This window comes from Phytophthora infestans, genomic scaffold, assembly GCF_000142945.1.
Source record: "Phytophthora infestans T30-4 supercont1.68 genomic scaffold, whole genome shotgun sequence".
Lineage (NCBI taxonomy): Eukaryota > Oomycota > Peronosporomycetes > Peronosporales > Peronosporaceae > Phytophthora > Phytophthora infestans.
In genome coordinates this window covers 549,817-572,761 of record NW_003303691.1, presented here as the reverse complement: position 1 = coordinate 572,761, position 22,945 = coordinate 549,817, and the positions used below count along the sequence as shown (strand labels likewise).

Sequence of the window (22,945 nt, the reverse complement as noted above, 5' to 3'; positions counted from 1 at the left end):
AAGCGGCTTCCTACTCCGGTTGGACCGGTCACGTCGGTTGCGAAACTAGCATGAGTCCGGTTGATGGGATCACAGTTTTCTGGGAACGGCAGGTTTATCTCTGACCAATGTTCTGCGTATTTGGACTGCTAGCGAAAGCACTCAGTGTTACGCGCTCAGTGATTATGCAGACATGCTCGTAGACAAAATCTAGGAGTACAAACACAATTACCTATTAACCACTTTGTCATCAGCTCTCTCGTCAGTAAGGCTTCACTGGATCCGTTGCCTTGTCGAATTGAGACTGGGTGAGTGGCATGTATTCCTGGTACATAGCTCGTTGCTGTCTAGATGGTGGACCTAATAGCCAGCCCTGGCGTGTCTTGCCAGCTGAAGTCGAACTTGGTATGCTGCGTCCGTTGTGGCTGAGGTGCCGCAAACCCAGAAGTGAAGTGAAGTCAAGATACAGTCATATGGCTCATACTATAACGTTATCGACCCAACGTCAAGATTCAAACTACTTTAATACTACTAAGATCTGTTTTGCGACTGCTATAGCTGAAGTGATATTAGTACCGTATTTGAGATCTCCTACTTCAGAGTGATATCCTAATTCAGACTGCCCTCCAACCAATCACATATCGAGAATGGAACAGCGCACAAGTCTAGATCTCCTAATTCAGAGTACAAAAAACATGCTAAACTGTAACTATCTACCAGCTCATTGCAAGAAATTCGCAATGGCAAATCTACAAGTGGCTTGACCAGCGCGAGCTCATAGTGGAGAAATGCGAAATCGGCTGCGGGTCGCACTGCAATGACCCGCTGGCTACACGTTTGCGTGCCAGCCGGCTGATATTTCGTGGAGCAAGCCATTAAAAGACAAAATGCGGAAAAATTGGGTGGAGAACATGTTGAAACAACTACGCGCTTCAACTTCGACGCTTCCGTTTAAGATAAAAGCACCTACACGGCAGCAATTAATAGGTTGGACGAAGAATTCGTGGAATGCGTTGTCTCGCAAAACGGTTAGAAGCGGATTTGAGAAAGCAAAAATGGTATCCATTGAGCCTACTGAAAACTTAGAGGCTGGAACGGAGCTTTCCGACAGTGAACCTGATTGGGAGCTGCTACGACGGTTGCTGGAAGAAGTGCCCGTAGTGCGCCATGCTCTGGATACGCGTCACGGCATAGAAAACTTCGTTGTTCCCGAAGAAGAACTTGATAACGAAATTTACGTGTACAGATCTTGTGTATTTTGCAACAATGCAACTTCAAAAATATTGGGTCTGAAGTAGGAGATCTCAAATACGGTATTAGCAAGGGTAGTGGTGGGAAGTCGAATCCAGCAATCTCGCAGATTTTGCTGATCCCGCTACACCACATCGACATTAGCTCTGCTATGGTGTACCTGTACACCTCCACAGAAGTCTCGCGTCCTTGTGATTTTGACTCTCGGATGAAGACGTTCTTTAAGGGACTTCGTCACACTGAATTCGGCTCACTTTCATTTACTCAAATGTTACAAGATATTGGTAGTAGTAAAGTGCTCATTAGTATTTCTGCTAGGTCTAGCTGGTCACTCCTAATTGCAGTAGTCGTAATAGGAGAAAATATATCAAAAAAAACTCAAAAATGTTCAAAAACCAAACTTGCAGTGCTTCTTTGGCCACTCGCTGGTATAAAACTCATTCCTCGGCCAAAGCAACACCTCGTTGAAGTGCTTTCCGAGCATGCCTCGCCCGCCCAGTCCGCTTTGGGAGCACTTTAGCAAGGAGATGCCCAACAAGCGCGCCTCCTGCAATTACTGTGGCCTCAATATGTGCGGGCTCGTCATCCGTATGCGTATGCACCTGGCGCGCAAGTGCTCGAGCTGCCCAGAACTTGTCAAAGCCGAGATGTGCGCCGAGATCGGCCGCAAGCATCAGGGTACGAGATCACTTGTTTTCTTTAAGCTTTCAGAGTGCTGCTCACTAGGTTGCCTACAGCCTCCACTGAGGCCTCTGTCCAGCCAGCCAAGAAGGCGCGCACCACCACAAACAATACTCAACCCACAGACCAAGCCTCAGGCGAGGCATCAGCACCGACGTCACACACACCACTACACGAGGAAGCCCCGACGGCCCCTACGGCGGCTGTGGCCGTGCTGGATGATAAAAGCGACTTGGATGGATACGTGGCACGAGCCATCTTTGGCGCCGGCCTGCCCGTGACGACCGTGGAGCACTCAACCTTCGTCAAGATGCTTAAGCGTATGAACCCGACGTACGAACCGCCCAGTGCCTTTGTACTAGCGACGTCTGTGCTAGATCTCGAGTACTCAGAGGTGCAGATCAGGCTACGAGCTGAAGTATTGGACTCGACAGCGGTGGGTTTCGGGATTGAGTCGACGGAGGCAACCCAGAAGCGCTTGTTGATGAGCTGTGTGATCAACAAATCCACTCCGGCCGCATTTGGCGTTGAAAATGCCGGGGATATACCACACACGCAAGAAGTGCTCGTTGACAAGATCGAGAGCACCCTGATGCAGATTGGAACGGGCAGAGTGTCCGTTATTGTGACAGACACAAGTGCAAGCATGAAGCAGGCATCACAGACACTGCAAAACAAGTATCCTGCTATCACATTCCTGCCCAGTTGCGTGCATATAATGAATGTGATGATGGCCGAGATGTTAGGCTTGCCAACTATTGCCACTACGCTCGATACTTGCCAGAAGCTAGCCCGGTTCTTTGCGCAGGACGAACTCGCCCGCAATGCCTTTGCGCGTGTCTCGGAACAGACACATTCTGTGGAGGTGCCTGCACCACTTGGTGACCCAGACGATTTAAGTCCGAATGGATTACTGGAGTGCTTGTTCACTGTAGAGCGCAACCGTCACTCACTGAATATTTTGCTCGCTGAAAACGGCATGCTGAACAATTTGACCACGCAGATTAAGGAGCAGATTATCAGTCTCGACTTTTGGGATGAAATGTCGATGTTTACCGAGCTCTTTGAGCCTTTCCTCGAGTTACTGAAGATGTTTGAGACAGATTTCGCGTTGTCGTCAACGTTCTACCATCGATTTACTTTGCTGTGGGCACATCTCGATAAGTCTGGAAGCCGTGCGTCCAAATTCAAGTATGTTGTCTCGACTCACTGGCAGAATCTTCAACACCCCGCCATGTACACAGCTTACCTTCTGGATCCTCGATTTCCGCCATCGAGTCTTTCGGGTGAAGCCACGAGCGAGGCTTTGGCGTATATCAAACGAACTTCAAACGCGGAGGTCTACGGCGCCATTGTGGACGAGTTGACTCGCTTTACTGCACGAACAGGTCTGTTTGCTGACGATGCGATATGGGAATCTGCCCAGAAATGTAGTCCACTTACATGGTGGAAGGGCTTCATCGGCAGCTCGTGTCCGAATTTGCAACCAGTGGCTCTGCGTACATTGGGCTTCCCTGTATCGTCGGGTCTTTCCAAAAGCCAACGCGAGATGTTCGACAAGATTCAAGCCATGAACGCCAAGGACATGAGCGAGGAGCAGGCCAGCAAGGCTGCAGTTGTGTACTTGAACTCAAACCTGGTAGCGAGTGGGGAAGACGGAGTCGCCAGCACGGAGACACGCGTCTAAGCAGCATTTTGACACAAGAGATCAGTGACTTTTTTTTTTGGTCGCCAGGTCCTCGTACCCAAGTCTATTTCGTTATTGCTGTCGTGGTATGCATGTCGGCTACGGCATCCAGTTCGACTCTCTAATAGCGCACAAACACTCGAGGCCTCAACTCTAGACCGCACCTTTGAATTTTCTCCTCGCCTGAGCACGCCTGGTGTAGCCGTGCGCGCTGACAGCGTGGAGAGCGAAGCAAACACCCGTACACTCTGTCACGAACGAGCACGCTCGCCAGCAAATCCATGTATAAAAAATATCCAAAATGCAGAGAACACAACGACAGCCGAGTCCTCAACGTCTCCGCCATCACCAGGCCCCGGGTCACACAGCATTGTTCCAGTCAGTGGCCGTCTTGTTTCATTGTTTCTTTCAAACTCACTCGGCAAACCCAACTGACCAACCAACTCAGCAGTCGGCGAAACACCGAAAGCTGCAGCTAAAAACACCACCACCTCCAGGCGCGCCGCTACCAGACCAGGACCCAGATCAAACGCGTGCTTCCTCGCCCAATCAACCACGCACCACCACAGCCTCCCCGCCCTCCTCGCCAATGCACCACCTGTCTACTTGCTCTCGCTTTCGCTCGCGGGAGTAGCCGCCGTCGCCTTCACAGGCGCAGCAGGCGGGTCAGCCTTTACCACATCGAGGAAATTGCGGCCACCCCATGCGCCGGTTTTCGGCAAAGACTCATCCACCGTCGGAGCAGCAGCCGTCTTCGGCGAGTTCTCAGAAGTCTTGGTCGTCTTCTTGACGACCTTCTTCTCCTCCTTGGAGACAGTCTTGGTGGCCGTCTTGGCAGCAGGATGCTTCTTCTTGGGCTCAGGCGCCGGGGCCGGGGTACCATTAATCACAGCCGCAGCGTAGCCGATAACCTTCGCCGGAACTGGAGCCGACTTGGTTGATGCCGGTGCAGCCGAAGCAGCAGGCTTAACCGCCGCAGCGGCATCAGTGGAAGCAGGTGCGCTCTCCGTCTTCTGTTTGCGCTGTTCACGAGCCTCCTTGGTGTAGTCCTCACCGTACATCATGCTCTCGTAGTCAATAGAGCCCACCGAGTCACTGCGGATCGGTCGTCCCTGGCGCATAGCATCACGAGCCTGTTCAATACTGTATGTACGCTGGTTGCGCAGCAGATCAGGGTGTGCCTCAGCCGTCAGAGCCGCCGGGTGCACAGCGTAGTCCATCTTTCCCTCAGGCAACGTGCAGTCCTTGTCGTCCATGTTCTTAACAATTTCCATGATGTCTTCGTGAGCGTACTTGTACGTGATGACGTTCGACACCTCGCCCTTCTCCTGGGCTGTCGGGAGTGGAGGAAAGTTCGCCGCGTTCATCACTGGCTGACGCTCAGCGGGAGCAGCAGCAGCAGTCTTCTTTCCGTTGCTGCTGTTGTTTGCGTGCTTCTCAGCCTTTGAGCGCTTGTCCTTGCTCTTACGAGCGCTGCCAGGTCCTCTCTGTTCAAAGCTGCCGCTCTTCGCACGGCCCTCCTTCTGCTGCTGAACTCCAGCGCCGTTTGATCGGTTCTGACGTCCCTGTCCACGGCCAGCGACAGCTCCACCACGCTGGTTGTTGCCGGCATATCGGCTGTTCTCAGCTCCGTTGCTGTAGTTGTGGTGCTGACCCGCACGCGGGTTCACTGTGTTGTATTGGACGCCGTAGTTGTCGTAGTAGCCCATGTTGGGCGAGGCGTAGTAGCCACGTCCACCGTACGGGGCACCCACACTGGGAGCAATGACGTTTTCTGCGGGCTGTGTGGGGTAAAAGGACTTGAGCACGTTCTCAGATTTAAGACGGGCTTTAATCGCAGCGCCGTTGAACGTCTTGCTGCGCAGAGCCAGCAGTGTGCTCACAGCTTCGGACTCTGAGTTCATAGTGACGAACCACGTGTCACCGACGTCGCTGCGCACACTGGCGACCTTGCCGCATCCCTCAAAAATGGCCTCCACCTCCTCGGGCTTAGTTGAGGACGAGATCTCGCGCAGAATGATGGTAGTGCGCTCAGATTTGATGTTGGGCTTGATAGCGTCCTTAGACGAGTTCAGAGAGCAGACCTACGTTGTAACAACACAAATGCAGTCAGCTAAATTCCAGGAATTCGCCAGAGTTGAGGTCCGCAGCAAGTTGCAACTGGCTGCAAAGAACAAGAAGGCCAAATGACGCACCGTAGATTCCTGCACCGCCTCGACCAGCAGCGCCGTGTTGTCTGTGAGCTGCGTAATCTTGGAGAAGTTGATGATGACTTCTACCGGCACATACCTGCAACAGGAATTCAAAGAACGAAAAGAAGATGAGCTCTTGTGCTTTGTGCTTTGTGCTTTGTTGTAAGCTCTTGACAGTGCCGATGGGCGTACATTTGCGAGTTCATCTGCGAGACGAGGTAGGCGTCGTTGGCCAGGTTGGCTCGGGAAAAGTAGAATTCTACCTGGCGCTTGATGGCCTCCTTGAGCTCCGCTCCCTCTGCGCAAAAAGAAACACCGTGCAGCGAGTCAGTCACTTGTGAGGAGTCCCCTGTAGGCTCTTAAACGCTACTGCAGTACGAACCAAGAGCTTTGGTCTGCTGGGCGCTCATCGCTGTAGTCTGGCTGTGCAGTGTATGTGTGCTGGGGTCTGTCAAGCCCCCGGACGCCACTCGCGGTTGGTCTGTTCAAGTCTTGCTGAGTGACAGCAGCAGGCCCGAATCGGTACCGGTATGCGGAATGGATGGCGCCGGCGGTTTGACGTGTCAGTCACTGGTGTTTTCAACACCATATAATGTGAGAAACGTATGTTATGTAGACCACACAAGTTAAGTTTGGCTTTAAGTCGCCAATTGCATTTTGCATTACAGATTCTGTCATCTGATGCCAGAGCTATTAGCCGCGACATTTTACACTGTAAATTACAGGTTGGCCACCAGGTCGACGATCTTGGAGGCGAGTGCGACCTGGTCATTGAACGCCACGTTCCGGAACTCAGGCACGTGCACGAACAGCGCTAGGTGCTGCCAACAGCATGCCAACAACAGTTAAAACCTTACGTCAACACTTCATTGTAAAATCACCTTCGGGTGACCCTTAGCCTCTTGGCGTTTGACCCACACCAGCGACCGGTAGTATACGTAGTTGCAGATGTAGCGACCCGGATCAGTCGAAATATCGACCCGAGGGTCCACAGCCTGCAGCGTCTTCAACATGTCCTCTAGTGGTAGGCTAGTAGTAATATCGTCCGGCTCCCCAACGTGGATAATCTCGTCCTTAGCGACACTCGTCCGGAATCCGGAAGTCCGCCACGTTGTAGCCCACCTGCTCCAGCTTCAGAGCACGGGCAATGGCGCTCACGCCGAAATGCAGAAAATTGCAAGGCCGGCCACGGTCCTGCATGGTGGGCGTACCGACACGGTTTAGTTGGCATATTTTGTATCGCTAACATCAAGTAAAGCAAGGTACCTCTGCCCTAGCGTACATTTCAGCGAGCTCTTCCGCGCAACCTGTTGAGCATCAAACAATCGTTAAATACACGTTGTCGAGTGTGTGTTGCCCTTCAACTATTAGCTCACTTTGTTTGGACACTTCGAGCACGTGGGACTCAGTCACTTTGGGGTGCTCCGCCAATGTCGTAGCCAGGAACGTCGTCAGATTCTCGAGGATGTCGCCGAACTTGCCGAAGCCTGGTCACGCTTTTGCGACGGTGAGACTGCTGCGCCTGCAGTGGTGTCCGTCACATTGGTTTCAGGTGCCGCTGTGGCATCGGGCTGCGAGTTAGCGACCATCTTTGGTGCGCACCTCGAGACGAAAAACTGAGAATGACAGCGAGGATGAGTGTGGTGATACTCTTACCGCCTCGTTACTTTAATCAAGTACAAACGTGCGCTTACTTTAACCCAGTCAAAATCTCGGTGCTCGTAGAGTAATCAGATTAAGCGCAAGTATTGAAGAAATGAACGTCGTTAAGCTTAGTGAGCAGTAAATGTGTTGAAGCCTTCATTCGTACATCAACTTGTAGCTGGAGTGAGGGCTGTCTATATCATTATTCGTTGCTGGATCCACGGAGCTTGGACTCCTATCTGGCTCCTCAATCGGGTTTAAATCGGAATCGCAGTATGTGGCGTTGATGGCGTCCAGGTCGATGTACAGGCCGTCAGGTGTCAGCGTGATGTTATCTTCAAAGTGGTGATCAACTAGGATGTCGCAGGCGTGATACGCCTTTCGAGCGACCATCGTGTCACTGATAACGTCGTCCTGCCCTGTGAAAAGCACGACGAAGAAATGGTCTCCTGACAGTAATTCGCTTGTTGATAAATGATAGAGAGGCGAGCTTTCGTCGATTATATGCGTCAGAGTGTTGCACAGGTTGATAATTGGCCACACATTACGAACCTGCGTCAAACAAAAAAGACGAATTAAATGCGCGAGATAACCAAACCGATATCGGTGTTCTAACACTGCGTACCAGATGCAACTCGTGGGTCTCTCTCCGTCCAAAGTTGCGATCTAACACTATGACAGTCATTCTAAATCCCCAAGGACCAAGACGTTAGATCACATAACCAATTCAGCTAGTATCAAATGACTACTTACCTGAAAGATCCCTCGACGAGAACGCCAAACTTGCGGTTGCTGGCAGCGCGAAACATAACTGCGCGATGTGAGTGGAACGTTGTTAGCAGCAGAAAGTCGCTGTACAACAGCGTTGAAGCCTTCGGGATGGAGAATTTTGCCCACGTTATGCCTGCAGAGTAGTGATATTATCGAACTGATCAGCAAACAGCACCCGAGCACTAAAGCTCCAAGCCAACAAACCCGTTACGAGAGTGGAGACAAACAGGCCGGAAAAAATTAGAAGGAAGACGAAGAAATTGGCCACGTCACTATTTTGCCGTGGGCTCAGAGTCCCATAGCCAACCGTGGAGATTGTTTGGACACAGAAGAAGAAAAGCTCGCCATATTTGAGTCCGAAGTCGTTTTGCGTACGTTGCGTCAATGGCTCGTGAATCTGTCACATTCACAATGTCAGAGGCCAGCGCGTCATTGTCATACATTTTTCAGTAATTGGTAGCGTACCGAAATGGCAATAATCAGCGCAATTGTAGCGACCACAGCCAAGTAGCATGCAATCAGACACAGCAGCAGATTGGGCCAGGAGGCTGCCAATGCTCGCTGGTATATCCCGTTCAACAGCAATCTGCACGACCGATTCTTGACGCGAACTCTTCGCTGCAATAGACTCATGGGTTGTTCCTTCCCAAAGAACTCGTGGTCGTGATGTCGATACGAGCGGGACACATCACGTCTTTGGCGTTGGGTAGATCGAGGTGGCGTTGATGGTCTACCGCTTGCTGAATGACATTTCGATTCTGGTTCATCTTCATTATGTTGGCCACGTTTATCAAGTCTTTGTATTGCCGCTGCATTGTCGTGATTGTCGCTTATCCCGCATAGACTGCCATCAGCCATCTTGTGTGATATGATGTCTTCGGCTTGGTGGTCCCGTGAACTTGAATAGCTTGTGTTCCTAACAAGCTCGCGGTTCGATTCGTTGCAAGAAGAGGAGGAAGAGGAATCCTTATCTTGTACCGGAAAACTGGTGATGTCCATGTCGATCGCATGATCATAAGCCGAATTATTCACAAGAGGGGTGACTGCCGATATTTTGTGGAGATCTAGCTCGATGAACTTGTGATGACTGTCCCAGTCAAGCATGGGAAGAAACTTGGCACTCCACCTCATCGCTTCTCGACTATACTCGTATTTCTTGTGAACAATATCGTGAAGATTTTCGTCTAAACCAGACGCCAGAAGGATCAGGACGAAATCCGAGCGCTCAACGTCGTCCGAGGTCTGGTCGATAAAAGGGCTGGTGGTATCGATAGTGTGGATCAGCTCAATTTCCAGTCTGTTTGACGCATGCGAGAAATCAGCATCAGCACGACGCAATTAAAAGAGTGCGAACACCGTACGCGATCGAATGTACCTTAGCGAAATGATGCGTGCTATATTCAGCTTCAAGTCGTAGTAACAAAGTCTCTTCTCTCCATGCTGTCCAGTCTTCAAAGTACAAAACGAGCAGACACGCCAATTGGTAGCAAAACATGTACAGTAGATCAAATGAACTACATCGAGTAGAGTGCAATGGTTTCATACCTCAATGCGCATTAGAATCAGCTTGAAACCAACATCGATAATGTCACCCTTGCTCGCAAGGTCACGGTGAGTCTCGTTGGCAACGCGAAAGCGCATCTCTAGGCCACTCTCACCACGCGAGACGGTAAACACCTGGCGTCAATGTAGCCGGTATTAGTTGCGTCGAGACTCGATGGTCTCGAAAGTACGTTTAGCAGTAAATTTACGTTGCTGAATGCAATGGTGGGGTGGGGGCGTGCAAATTTGACAAATGCAACGCCAGTCATGAAGGAAACTAGCAGCATTGACAGGAACGACTCCATCCCACCCATCAAACGGGAGCAGGTATTCGCTGGAGAGAGGTCCCCATACCCTGTTGAAGAACAGCATTGTTTACCCCGTCGTTAAAATCTATTCGAGCTCGTTTATTCAAGCAAACTTACCACAGCTCGACAGTGTCTGAAGACTCAAATTGAAGTAGTTTCTCGCGTTTTCCGAGCTCTTTGGAAGTCTGACAGCAAAAACATGAACGTAAGGTAAGGTAGTCATAATACTACGCTGTTATCCTATCCATACCCATAACAAGCGGCGAAGAGGAGCGCAAACACGCCGACGACAGCGACATAGACCCCGATAAATACACAGAGCAACGGAATCCAGCCAATTGAGACTAAATGATACAAGCGAGCTATTAAGAACAGCACAATCCCAGAGGGGTGCGCAGTGTTATTTTCCTGTTGGGTCACGATCACAAGGTAGTGGTGTAACCTGGAAACCGAAGCTGCGTCCAGTGTTTGCATTTGATCACAGGCAGATTCGGACGAAGTAGTCGTTTTCCAGACTGAGCCGCCTCATCGTCGAGAGTTGTGCCTTGCCAAACATTGAGATCACAGATCCCGGAGCTGCTTTCATTGAAAGTACATGGGCACGGGTGTTCTGCTGAGCGCTGCTGGTGTCCAGGACTTCGGCTTGGGATGCTGTGATTCTTGGACGGCGGCATCTGGGATGCCAAAGCGATAATGCCAACGGTGTGATGTTTGTGGATCTTACAACGCTGAGCATTCATGAGAAAAACAAGAAAACAAGGAATATTAAGCTGTCAGAAAATGCAGGGTGATATTTACTCTACGACTGTTCTTGTGATAGAGTTCGTCACCATTCACGGCATGATCGTCCTGCGCAGCTTGGCTACAACAGGCACGATGTAACCCGAGATGCCCAATGTCATTGGGTAGATAGCGCTCCCAAAAACTACTGCCGCAGCATAACCGCCGAGCGCTTCGCCCACCTCTCCCATGCCTAGCGAGGCCAGGATCGGCATGACATCCACTCCTTGTTTGATGAGGGCGTACAGCGAGCAGACCACGCCAACGCCAGCCAGACGGGATCCCATCAAGTACGCAGCGCCGTAGCTGTCGACCACCTCCTTAGCAGTGTCCATGGCCTTGGTCATGAAGCCGGGACTCGAGGCTGTAGACACGGTAGAGGTGTTTGCTCGACTGCAATAGCTTACACATAACAACAGCAAACATGTGAGTGCAGAACCAGCAACTACATTGAGTAATCAGTATTCGTTGAAGACGTACTTTGGTAGAGCACCCGTCAGGTCCGACAGGCGCACTTTGGACAAGGCAGGGAAAACCTTAGCAGCGCCAGCAGCAACCGCCAAGTCCAACGGCAGACGGAAGCGACGGAAGGGGCGACTGGCAGCGAACGCCAAGGCGAATTCCGGCGAGAATTTAAGCCCCGTCAGCGAGATGATGCCATACATTGCGCCGATGCTGCCAATATCAGAGGCAAAGAGCACAGCAATGGTCTCGGCCGGATGCTTCTTAATGGATTCATTGAGTTTGTCCACCACGCGATCCAGCAGCGCCGTCTTCGGCTCGGGCTCGGTCTTGGGCTCCTTCGATTCCGGGGTGGATGTGCCCACGCCGCGAGACACAACGCCACCCATACGGAAATGCTGCTGCAAACGATTGCGGCGGTCAATGCATAAGTGCCCAATGCTGCCATGCGCGCGCTGTGTCAGCGAGCGCGATGACAAGCCGAAGGTGCACAGCATGTTGGCTTCGTGCTGGAACTTCGATTACTCAAGTTTATCCTACAGTATTCCAAACCTACAATTGTCGTATGTGACAAATGCTGGATAGGCAAAGTGAACTTTCCTTCTTTCTGATTGGCTGCACTTGCACAATAGGTGAAGAGGCTCATCATGAGCATCACCTCGACCGATACCGCAAAAGGAGTTGAACTTCATGGCGGACGCGACCTCGTTGTTCAGGCGCGCGGCCACCGATGCCAGCGCCAGCAGCCGCAGCAACGGAAGCGGCGGGCGTGGCGCCCCCACAGTCTCCCTCCCCGACGCCGAGTCTCGCCGCAATCTGTTGCATCGCACGCCCGGTGGTAGCAGTCGCTCCCAGAACGGAGACAAAGCCTCCTTCCTGAGCTCGGCGCCCATTGAGGAGTTTGTGGCCAAGTACCAGGTGATTAAAGTATCGTGGCGAGGCAAGTACGAGCGCATTCTGGCATTAGCGCCTACGCGTTTTTGCACCATCGACCCACGTGACTTCGAAGTTACCAATACCTGGTCACTCACAGCGCTAGTCAGTATCAGCCTCGACCCCTCAGACGCACAGGGGTTTGCTTTGACGCTAAAAGGTGCCAAGAAGGACGAGCAGCTCAAACTACGCTGTCGATTCCGCTCTCGACTGCTCTCGGATCTCTACAGACTCAAAGACCAGTACCAGCAACACAATGCTCGTCCCGATACGAGCTTCCGATGCTCCAAGTGGTCGAGAAAAGGGGACACAATCAACTGCACGCTGGAAGTAGGGATGGATGGGGTTACCCTTACCCAACCGGGTATTGTCCGCTCCAAGTACCTGTACACGGAGATGGAGCATTTGACGAATCTCACGGACTCGCAGGATGGCTTTGCCATTGGGTACACGGGACGGAGTAGACTCTTTTTCAGTCAGCAAAGAGCACAAATATATCATCGGATTCAGACAGCAGCTGAAGCCATTGGGTGCAAGATTCAAGCGAGGACCAATGTGACGGCGGAGAAGATTCAAGAGGAGAGAGGCTACTATGGTCTGAACAACGGTGAACCGTTCGTGCAGTTCCACGTGAGGAAACAGACACCCAAGTACAATGAACCACAAGAGCGAATTCTTTCGCTGCATGATAAGATGCTGGTGGAAGTGGATCGCGAGGATAAAGTCGTGGCGTGTTACAAATACGCGGATATCTACGTGCTAGTGCGGGAGCCGACGAGCCCAGAGCAGTTTGAGATCCAGTTTCGCAACGGCCAAATGCGGACCTACGTCGCAAAGGATCGTGATGGCGTCTTAAGCGCGATCTACGACATTTGCGTGACTTGCGAGGAGAACCCCGAATTGTTTGTCACAAATTTTGTGAATCAGCGAGGACTCCGACTGCTGCCTTTTTCGGCTGTGGAGGATACCACAGAAACACAGTCATTTTTCAACGATTCTTCCATCGCAAGTTGGTACCTACAGCGCATGGGATCCGTGGGGAAGTTTGGGAACTCCATGAAAGTCGGCGATAGAGGGTACAGTTCGCTCGAAACTATATTCAGTCGTTCTTCTCATTTGGCACTGCTAACTGGTGTATATGTTGCTTAGCTTCGTAGAAATTGTAGCTGAGTTCAACGCGAACGTCCCTGCAAGCGGGATCCCATACAACACGAAACACTCGATCATCGGGGATGCCTTACGGCCGATTTGTGCCCAGCTGTATTATGTGGCTAAAACAAAACCCGTCCCTGAGCGCTTTGCGGTGACCCTCCTTCAGGCATTGTTCCGCATCTCATCGTCCTACTACGGATTCCGTGAGATCGGTCAGGCCGGTCAGATATCGGAGACGATCACAAACCTGTTAAACAATGGCGAGGAATTCGTTGTTTTTTGGACAACGCTGCTGCTACGACGACTGACAGCTCATACGCCTTCGAGTTCAGCCGGTGAGTTGTGAAGAGCCCTTGACAATGGTGATAATTGTTTTGCCGTGCGGCTTATAATGTGCGTGATTTGTTTCCCGTAACAGGCCTCGACAAAGCTTCCGTGAAATATTGCGAGGAAGTCGAGACGCAAAACAAGAATGTGCTTCTCGCAAACACCTACTTAACCCAGTCCCTTATCACGCATTTGGAAGATATTGATGTGGATCGTGAAAGCAACAACTCAAGTCACAGACCGAGAGCTGGGCCTCTTGTCATGATGGGGTTGCTACAGACCCTGGAGGGTAGTCTTTGCTCTCGAGCTTCGACGACTGGGCCAGTGGAGTTCATGACTTTAGCAGAAGGAGTGGCGAAATACTACAGCACCATACTGAAAGTGCTGTTCCAGTCTCGCTGCGCAACCACCGTCGAGGCGTGTACGTATATGCGATGGTTAGTGTCTCCACTGTCGTAATTTTGCTCACGTTCTGTTTATTGATATTTTTTCAGGTACACTGTTGCTGAAGACTGCTCTCGAGGAATGCGACCCCGTTGTGGCTTCAAGCATCCGAGACAAAGCCCTGACAGAAGGCATCGTTCTGCGTCACTTCTATCAAGGTTTATTTGACGAGTCCTTTGATCAGAGATGCGTGAGCAGGTATTTGGTGTCTCTTTGGATGAGTCATCACGATGGATCGAAGCAGCTTTTGTCCCGGATGATCCCGTCAGGCTTTTTCCATCTGCTGAAGGAACCTCCCGGAACAGCGGCGCAGATCGAAGACTACGATCGATTGGAGCGGGAAGCAATGGAAGCTGAACGTCAAGAACGATTACTCGAGTACAACGACGATGACCGTGCTTCGTCTACAAGCGAATCTACAGCCCAAGGAGGCTCGCTGGATTGGTTCTCTGGCGGCGAAAGCGGTAGTATTGCAGACGCCGAAATCCCTCAGGAGAAGATTTCGCGAAAGAGTGTGTCCATGGGAGATGTGGGTTCACGCAGTGGGCATCAGAGCGGACTTCAGTCAGAGTACCGGCGGTTGTCAGTGTCAAACTTGCCCATTCCTGAGGTTCGCTCATCATTTTCAGGCGAACGAGCATCACTGACGCGGAATGGCACTAACGGACGGAATTCTTATGAGACGCCGATCGAAAACGAGCAGTCGAAGGCTCGATTGCTACGCAAACTGAAGAGTTCAGTCGACGGGACCTCAAAGAGCTTGCACGCAGCTAATAACTCGAGGCATGAAGCCAAGTCTCGTACCTCCAGCTCTCACGACCCGGCACCGCGTCTCCGCAAAAGAGATGTCGCTCTTAGTTTCTTAGGTGCGCTTAGTGGTAAAAAGTCGCCTTCTCAGCATGGGATCAAGTCCTCGAAGGGAAGACATCGCGCGATGTCACGCTCTGCCCGCGCACAAGAGAACTTTCGACTTCTTTTTCACATGCTCAGTCTGGACCATGAGACTGTTCATATGATCTGGAATAAGCAGACAAGAGAGGAGCTTCGGTCTGCACTGTTCGTTGAGATTAAGCATTTCACCCAGTTCCAAATCAACAGCGGAATGATGAAAGCTCGATGGAACTACGAGGATTTTGCCGTGCCTTACCCAAGTCTCGCCAATGAGGTCGTCGTTGGCGGATGCTACATCAGAGTTCTGGCGCATTTGCGGAGCAAAATGTCCTTCTTTGGAACGGTCACGGAGGAAGACAAGTTCATTATACTGACACCGGAGCAGGTTCCTGTTCGAAACCCCGCAGCGGTACTGGCGGCGCTGTATGTTCGGATGTTGAGAGAGAACATCCACGCCGAGTACAGAGACGATTTGGAAGCGTCGATCTTGTGCATTAAGAGCATGGGAGTCGTAGCAGCTGCTCATGCTGGATATGTGAATGCTGTGAACTTCGAAGAGATCGAACATCTGTGGACGCTCATGGGTGAAACTGTGCATGCTTCCATGTTGGTGAACTTCCTGCAGACCGTTCGGGCGCTATGTATGCACCCTGGAAATGCTCGTCGAGTTTTGGGCAATGAATGCAACCTGGAGCTGGCGGTTCAGCTTCTCCAACTGGCTCACTCGACTAACCGCGAAATCGGTGACATCACCGAGCCGAAGAAGCTGTGGATTCTCGAAACTGACGGAGGCGAGCAACTTGGGCCATTCAGCGTGAACGAACTGAAGCAAAAGCGAGATGAAGAGCACATTGACATGAGCTCTTACTGGGTTAAACGCCAAGATGACGCAGCTTGCGAATCAATGACGACAACGGCTAAAGTTATGGAAATTGCGCAGCTGCGGTGGGAAGTGGGCATTCTAGGCGGGTTGCACCCGCTACAGATGGCGCACGATGCAATCAGCGTTCTACTCTCGGTTGCTCACAGTAACTCACTGTTAGGAAACAATAGCACACGAGGTGATGACTCCGCTTCGCCCATTTTCCCGCCGCCTCGAGGAAAAACGACGCTGTGGAGATACGCCCGTCAAATTCTGCCTGTTTTGATCCGAAGCAACCATCCTGAACTGTGGGGAAAGGTTGCCACGCTGCTCGAGTTTTTGTACAGTGATCAGCAGCCAATTATTGAGCCTTCCGAAGAAGACGCCACAAACTGTGCTGCGTTGTTCTCTTGGGGCTTGTTCTACCTGGCGTTCGTGGGAGGAACATCCGAGTTCAAGTCTATGGCGGGGTTGCTGAAGGCTACACATAAGCAGCAGGCTGATTTCAACGGAGTGAGCGCACTAAAAAGTATTCTACCGCAAGCTATGATCAACTTGCTAGAAAAGTCATCTCCTTCTGCGTTCACGAATGTATTCTGCGAGGGAGAACAGTCACCAGAAGTGATCTGGAATGACGCTATGCGGGAGCATTTGGAGACCGTATGCCAGGCCCATTTGCAAGATTATGCTGAAGTCTTGGAGGAAGATTCGTCTCGTGATTGGCGTTTTTGCCCCATGGCACCTGTTGCGTTCAAGGAGTTGGCCGATGAAGTCTGGTGTGGAGGGGTTTATCTCGGTCAGTACTGTGAGCACGACAACTTCGATATTGCTGATCCATTGGATTTCATGGAGAATTTAACCATGGAATGGCGCGCCGAAGTGAACCGACAAAATACTTCCATGACATCCGCTCAAGCACGACAAGTCTTGGGTGTTACTGACGAGGAAGGTATGCAATCTTCTGACGCTACTCTTCGTACTGGCTTTAAGGAGAAGGCCAGAGCACTGGTTCAGTCCAGCATCTCTACGAGTGAATACACTGAGAGGTACGCACTAAGCACTGAGGGTTAGTCAACTTATCTTAACGATTTTGTTCTGTACGATGACAGGCTGGATGAACTGCGAGAGGCATACCGAATTCTTACATGCCCACGATCAACTTTATTATCCACCGGCCACGACCCTGCGAATTTGCTACTTCTGCTTCACTCTTTAGTCATCATGTGCAATCGCTACCCAGAACAGCTCGCAGATTATGAGTTTGATGCGTACGATCTGCTGCTTCCACTACTGGACTCCCACTGCACAGCAAACGGAGTCCCCTCGGAAGGCACCACTCCAGCTCAGACCCTTGAGATATCTGTTTGCGCTGCAGAGCTCGTCTACAACACGTGTGCAGTATCGGTTGCCAACGGCGAGCTACTCCTTGAGCAGGCACACTTGAACACCCTGGAAAGGGTTGTGAATTTCTGTGTTGCTTCGATGATTGGCTGTGAAGCGACTGACAGACCGGAACTGTTGGAGGTGTGCTTCTACCTGCTCCAAACAGTTACGGGGCTTTTGGCATCTCCTCGTGGAAGAGAATGGATTGCGGAGTCATCAACATTGCTGGTGGATATGGTTCACATTTTGTGGATGTGGAACAATGCCGGAAAGAAGTCCATCCTGTTGTCGAAGCTTACGCAGCAAGTTCTTGAAGGTACGCGCTAGTTCTATCCACATGTAGACCAAAGAATCGTAAATTGTAATCCCTTACTAATTTTTTTTGCGTGTAGGCATGTCGAGAATGGCACAGCTGGAGCAAAACCAGCAACGCCTTGTCAAAGCTGGCGTTTTGTGGCAACTGTTCAAGCTCTTTTCAACGTACGATGTTGAGCTGGATGACGCCATCGTCCAAACCCGATTGCAGCAGAGCATTGAGACCGAGGAAGGAGGATACGCGACCGTAGCTGTGGAGATCCAGAACCTATTAGCTATCATGGCAGTTCGTGCTCTTTGCAGACTTGGAGGATTGTTTGCTGACAGAAGCGAGCTCCAATCTCCACCCAATCCTGTGGCCGAACGGGTTGTGGACTCGCTAATGACTCCGAACCTGTCTGTGCTTCTGCTACTGAGCAGTCATCACGAATTCTTGAAGATCTTCCACGGAGAATGCGAATCCTACACGCTGTTTTGGAACAGTGAGATGCGACAAGAGCTGATGAATCTCGTATCCCCACGGGCCAGTGTCGAGCCTGCAATGACGACGAACGAACAATACGTCGACGCCATCAAATTCCGGTTCATGTACCTAGCAGATCTGCTCTATGTCGGCGGTTTGTACGTCGAAATACTCATGGGAAGTCTTCTCGTCATTGAGAAAAGCATGGTCCCTGCACCTGTCGCCGAGCTGGGACTCACTGAAACATTTTTCAAGGAGTTGTTCTCGTTTATCGACAGTGGAGAGCTTATCTATCCGGAGTTTGTGAACGAGGAGGAGAAGGTGCAGCGACTCCCACCTTATGCTGGCTGGAATATCGACGAACAGCAGCGGACAACGATGGACCGAGTCACGGCTCTGAACTGTCTGTCGATCACAACTGCAGTGGCTCCCACGCTGGTGGAAAAGAATCTGGTTGCGAACGACAGCGCCATGAAGATGGTGTTGCGTCTTCTGTTCCCACCGGACAATGAAGTTCACCAGAGCGAGGATGCCGAGAAGAGTCTTGTGCTAACCCAGCAGCTGTATGTGCCATGCCGATTGCACTGCCTAGCGACACTTCAAGTGCTGTCGATGCTCGAAGACTTTAGCACAGCTGCACTGGAGTTTGGAATCTGCGATATTCTTATCGAGTTGGTTCATATCTGCCAAGACGTGGGACCGGAAGCACTCGGGATCATCCGCAACCTTTGTGCGAATGGAGCTGCGGCCAAGTGTGTTTCAGAGATCCTTCAGTCGGGAGTCTACTTGGAGTTCATCGGATGGGTCTTGCTTGTGGAGGAAACCATCGTCGATGACGAGTTTGACGCAGCAGAACGTTTGCGTGTCCCGTCAGCGATGGTTCTCTCTGAAATGGTTCAGGACGGAGCACCACTGAACATTGAGTCCAGACGTGCACTGTGCCGCTTCTTCCCGCCTGCTATCGTTCGGACAATCGCTTCCTGTCCAGACACCATCGTGGAGTATATTATGGTAAGAAACAGTGCTCCGTCCATTATATCTCTTTGTTTAGTTTCTCACAGGTTCTTGTTGTTTCCGCTGTGCAGACGGACCACAAGACGCCGGAGCTCGTATGGAACGTTGAGTTTCGCAACCACCAAAGGAACTGCATCGTCAACTTCCTCAACATTTACTTCTCGTCGACATCGACTACCGAGACGGAGGATGGGAACTTCACGTCCGTGGTTGACTCATTTGAGATTGACTTCACTGGCCTTTACCCGGCTCCGATGGCCGGCAATGTTTACCTCACATTGTACATGGAGGACTTAACCTTTGCCCTGCACGATCCTCTGTACGTGCTCGCTAGCGTGGATAACGTATTTGATCTCGAACTGACGGGGATGGTTTACATCGTACAGGTATTTCATGACGTGTTTGTGGTCCGAGTTCGAAGTCCTCTTCAAGCAACTCGCTCACATGACGTCTGCACAACGCGCGACGATGCCTCGTGCGGACGACGAGATGATACAGCGAGATATCAACCTGATCGACCTCGTCGGGTCGTCACTAGTGTGTCTGCTTCAGGTATTGCTCGCATCCCTCTCCACGGCTGCTTTGCTCGATGGAGAACTGACGTTTTGTTCTTGTTTACTCAGTTCGAAACACCTTTACTGGAGAACGTAGCGGAGCTCCAGATCCCAGCGAAGTGCTGCGAGTATCTGAACCAAACTGTCCGTTCTCAAGCGTGCGAGCCGTGCGTGGTCAACGTTGTTCGAATCCTTCGAGTGTGTACAATGTCTCGGACATGCATTGCGTCGATGCAGTCGATGTGCTCCACGGCCTTGTCGTGCTTGATGGCGCTCCTCAACCCTGTTCGAGGAGGGCCCCTTCACTACGAGAGTGCGTTTGTGCTGGAGATCATGCGCCGAATCGTCAAGGATTATCCCGAGCACGGCGACCGAGACGCGAGCGCGGGTATCGTGTATCTTGCAAGTCGACTTGATCTGTTCGGCTTCCTCTTGAATATTCTGGAGAATCCCGACAGTCTCGGAAAGGTGAAGGAGCAGCATATCGCCCGCGCAGAAGCGATCGAGATTTTGAACATGCTGGAAAAGGTATGGATCAAAGAGGCTCCGAGCACGGGCTGTGACACTACAGTAGCTAACCTTTTGCTACTCCACTTTCTGTACAGGACCGCGTCCAAGGCAGCACAGCCCACCAGATTCTGAAGAAGCACAAGAAATGGCAGAAGAGCTACCGGCACGAAGCCACCGACGTGGTGAAGGCCATGTCAACCGAAGACCCGTTTTTGAAACTCTTGTTTCCCGAGGCAGACCGTGTGATGCGAGCGTTAGTGTAGTAGCGGCTCTGTGAGGCGAGGGAGGCAAGTGCCACCAATTTTTGCTTATATATTGTTCTGATTATGCTGTCAATTATGCCGGTGCCAAAGGTCACTCGCTGCCTGTCAATGCGATCACTAACAGTCGCCGTATCCGCCACATTTGACTTGCCACTTGTCCGTCTCGGTCTGCCAGCACTACTTACACAAGATGGCGCCCAGGGCACTGCTGCTGTGCTGGCTGATGCTACTCATCACTCTTGCGAGATCTAGCGCACAGACGAGCAAACCTTCGCTTGTTGCGTGGGCGTCGAGCACAGGCGGCGCGTTGCACATCCATTGGTACGCTGAGTTTGAGAGTCGCCTGAGCGAGCATCACTCTAAAGGTAGTGATTTATGCTGCTCGGTCACAGGAACATATCGACGACGTGGAATCCCAGTGAAGTTGAAGGCTTGTACATACTTGTGAACAACCAAGAACGAGGGACCGTCGGTCCTGATACGAGTAGCTACTACGTGTATGGACTGAGCAACAACACGGCGTACTCATACCAAGTGAAGGCCACTCTCGTCAATGGATCAGAACCACTGTATTCGGTTGTGGCAGCTGCTACTACATCGAACCGCACAGCACCAAATAGTCCAGGTATCCCTAAACAAATAGCTGTGACCGGTGGCTTTGTTCAAGTGAGCGTGAAGCCACCAGGGGATACAGGTGGCGTCGCCCTGAGCAATGTGACTGTCGTTGTTAGCGACAGCGTTGGCTTTACCACAAAGCAGACTCTTGCCGTCTCCAGCGTAGACGAGCTTGTCTTCAACATCTACGGCTTGAGCGCTCGAACTAAATACTGGATTTCGGCCTTTGCTACCAATGAAGGTGGTTTGTTGTCACCAGACAGTGACCCTTTAGTGGTCACAACGGCATCGCTACAGCTTCCTGGTTCATGCCCTCCACCCACACTGGTAAACGCAACCGGTGCGATCCTACTTGCATTGTGTCGTGAGTGATATTGTCGTAACGCTTAGGCCTTCTTGCCCATCCAGGCGCCTCCATTCTCCTGCAGCTGACCCCCCCACTCGATGACGGTATTTCCTAGCTGGTGCGCCGAAGGGTTTAATGCAAATTTCATTCCGCTAACACTTTCTATTTCTTTGTATTTAGGTGGAAGTCGTATTCAAGGCTACAACGTGTACATGGCTACAGATGATGCTGGTGTCTTCCTTGAAGTCGCCACGACGATTGGGAGCGACACAGTCGATGCAGTGGAAATTTTGCATTCTTCCGACTCGGACGATGAGCCACTTCTCTCGAACACCCAGTACTTTTTCAAGGCAGTGGCAGTTAACCTTATGGACATTTGCGTCTCCGTGCCCATCAGTCTGCAGCTGACGAATACGACGGAAGCTTGGACTACTGCAGCTTCTGTTCCTGGAGCACCACCGAGTCCATATTTCCTGAGGGCTACTGGTGGCATGATCTCGATGCTGATATTGAGGCCTGCGAATATGCAGGGTGCCAACTGTACCGGGTTTAAGATAAAGATCGGTGATACCACGGGACATCACATTGATAGCAGCATTGATGCTGACGACGACGTGACCTTTAACGCTACATCTCTGCAAGCAAACTCGAGCTACAAGGTTTCTGTTGCGGTTATTACGAACTTGGGAATCTCTTCGTTTAGTAGCCCAAGTATAATGAGTACGACAACCTCCACAGCCCCGTCAACACCTCGTGATGTCTCTGTAGCGAATGTAACTGGAAACAGTGCACTTCTGGAATGGTCGTCGCCTTTTGATAGCGGAGACGCCGATATAACAGGTAGTTAGGACGGTGAGATTGTCAAACCTTGCTTTGAATACTCACTATCTACTTCGTGTTGTCAACAGGTTATACGATCATTTTGACGTCACCTGGACGGGAGGAGCAGATATCGGCCCTATCGTCTCCCATTCTGCTGGAAAACTTGGCTGCCAAAACAGTGTACACTGTAAAGATGATTGCCACAAATGCAGCAGGGAAGAAAAGCACCCGCACCGTCGGTGGATCTTTCAACACTCTGTCACTGACACCTCCAGGCAAGCCACTGGATATTTCGTTGGTCTTCGCCAGTGGTGGAGCTATTGAGATTGCGTGGAATCCATCCCAGAATCGCGGAGGTGAATTATTGGCGTCGATGGAGTACAAAGCCACTGCATTCCGTGCTACTTCTTGCTTTGGCAGCAGCACCTCGAGTCCGTGTTCAGCTTGCAACTCCTTGAAGCTAAAAGACAGCCTGTATCAGCTGATCGAGGACGCGTCGGTCTGCGAACAACCTACAACACAATGCTCGGATAGTGCATTCAACTGCTGTCTTACGCGCAAGAGCAGCAGTCATGGCTTTGGCCTTTCGTGTGGACTGATGACACCTGTATCGGAACCACGAGTGGTGGTGGGCACAACTTCAGCAATTTTTAATGGGTTGAATTACTCGTCAACCTACTATTTCAGTGTACAAGCAAGCAATCGTGCTGGAAAGAGCACGATCTCCGAACTCCAGGGAGTCCAGACAACGTGA

The 22,945-nt window shown here is 51.3% G+C and overlaps 8 protein-coding genes across 8 annotated transcripts; 2 read left to right on the top strand and 6 right to left on the bottom strand.

The window, feature by feature from the left end:
* Window positions 1-3,637: 3,637 nt before the first annotated feature.
* On the bottom strand, window positions 3,638-6,311 carry PITG_18100 (uncharacterized protein; the record flags this gene model as incomplete). Its single annotated transcript, XM_002997682.1, has 4 exons — window positions 3,638-5,682; window positions 5,794-5,887; window positions 5,983-6,088; window positions 6,173-6,311. 4 exons carry the CDS (start codon window positions 6,198-6,200, stop codon window positions 4,201-4,203), a joined length of 1,710 nt encoding a protein of 569 aa, XP_002997728.1.
* Window positions 6,312-6,509: 198 nt separating this feature from the next.
* On the bottom strand, window positions 6,510-8,119 carry PITG_18099 (cysteine protease family C15, putative; the record flags this gene model as incomplete). The annotated part of the gene is made up of 6 exons (XM_002997681.1): window positions 6,510-6,611; window positions 6,672-6,857; window positions 6,949-6,984; window positions 7,180-7,277; window positions 7,668-7,986; window positions 8,060-8,119. The coding sequence occupies 6 exons, from the start codon at window positions 8,117-8,119 to the stop codon at window positions 6,510-6,512; spliced, it is 801 nt and encodes a 266-aa protein (XP_002997727.1).
* Window positions 8,120-8,183: 64 nt separating this feature from the next.
* On the bottom strand, window positions 8,184-8,838 carry PITG_18098 (uncharacterized protein; the record flags this gene model as incomplete). Its single annotated transcript, XM_002997680.1, has 3 exons — window positions 8,184-8,338; window positions 8,410-8,602; window positions 8,707-8,838. 3 exons carry the CDS (start codon window positions 8,836-8,838, stop codon window positions 8,184-8,186), a joined length of 480 nt encoding a protein of 159 aa, XP_002997726.1.
* Window positions 8,839-9,301: 463 nt separating this feature from the next.
* Window positions 9,302-10,052, bottom strand: PITG_18097 (uncharacterized protein; the record flags this gene model as incomplete). The annotated part of the gene is made up of 5 exons (XM_002997679.1): window positions 9,302-9,338; window positions 9,401-9,502; window positions 9,581-9,654; window positions 9,751-9,882; window positions 9,957-10,052. The coding sequence occupies 5 exons, from the start codon at window positions 10,050-10,052 to the stop codon at window positions 9,302-9,304; spliced, it is 441 nt and encodes a 146-aa protein (XP_002997725.1).
* Window positions 10,053-10,196: 144 nt separating this feature from the next.
* Window positions 10,197-10,729, bottom strand: PITG_18096 (uncharacterized protein; the record flags this gene model as incomplete). The annotated part of the gene is made up of 3 exons (XM_002997678.1): window positions 10,197-10,230; window positions 10,306-10,417; window positions 10,498-10,729. The coding sequence occupies 3 exons, from the start codon at window positions 10,727-10,729 to the stop codon at window positions 10,197-10,199; spliced, it is 378 nt and encodes a 125-aa protein (XP_002997724.1).
* Window positions 10,730-10,888: 159 nt separating this feature from the next.
* Window positions 10,889-11,774, bottom strand: PITG_18095 (uncharacterized protein; the record flags this gene model as incomplete). The annotated part of the gene is made up of 2 exons (XM_002997677.1): window positions 10,889-11,228; window positions 11,316-11,774. The coding sequence occupies 2 exons, from the start codon at window positions 11,684-11,686 to the stop codon at window positions 10,889-10,891; spliced, it is 711 nt and encodes a 236-aa protein (XP_002997723.1).
* Window positions 11,775-11,987: 213 nt separating this feature from the next.
* On the top strand, window positions 11,988-20,481 carry PITG_18094 (uncharacterized protein; the record flags this gene model as incomplete). Its single annotated transcript, XM_002997676.1, has 11 exons — window positions 11,988-12,100; window positions 12,179-13,306; window positions 13,380-13,717; window positions 13,801-14,130; window positions 14,204-16,952; window positions 17,016-17,605; window positions 17,682-19,078; window positions 19,153-19,400; window positions 19,468-19,633; window positions 19,705-20,163; window positions 20,241-20,481. 11 exons carry the CDS (start codon window positions 11,988-11,990, stop codon window positions 20,406-20,408), a joined length of 7,686 nt encoding a protein of 2,561 aa, XP_002997722.1.
* A 1,100-nt stretch (window positions 20,482-21,581) lies between these two features.
* PITG_18093 (uncharacterized protein) lies at window positions 21,582-22,945 on the top strand (the record flags this gene model as incomplete). Its single annotated transcript, XM_002997675.1, has 2 exons — window positions 21,582-22,209; window positions 22,278-22,945. 2 exons carry the CDS (start codon window positions 21,582-21,584, stop codon window positions 22,943-22,945), a joined length of 1,296 nt encoding a protein of 431 aa, XP_002997721.1.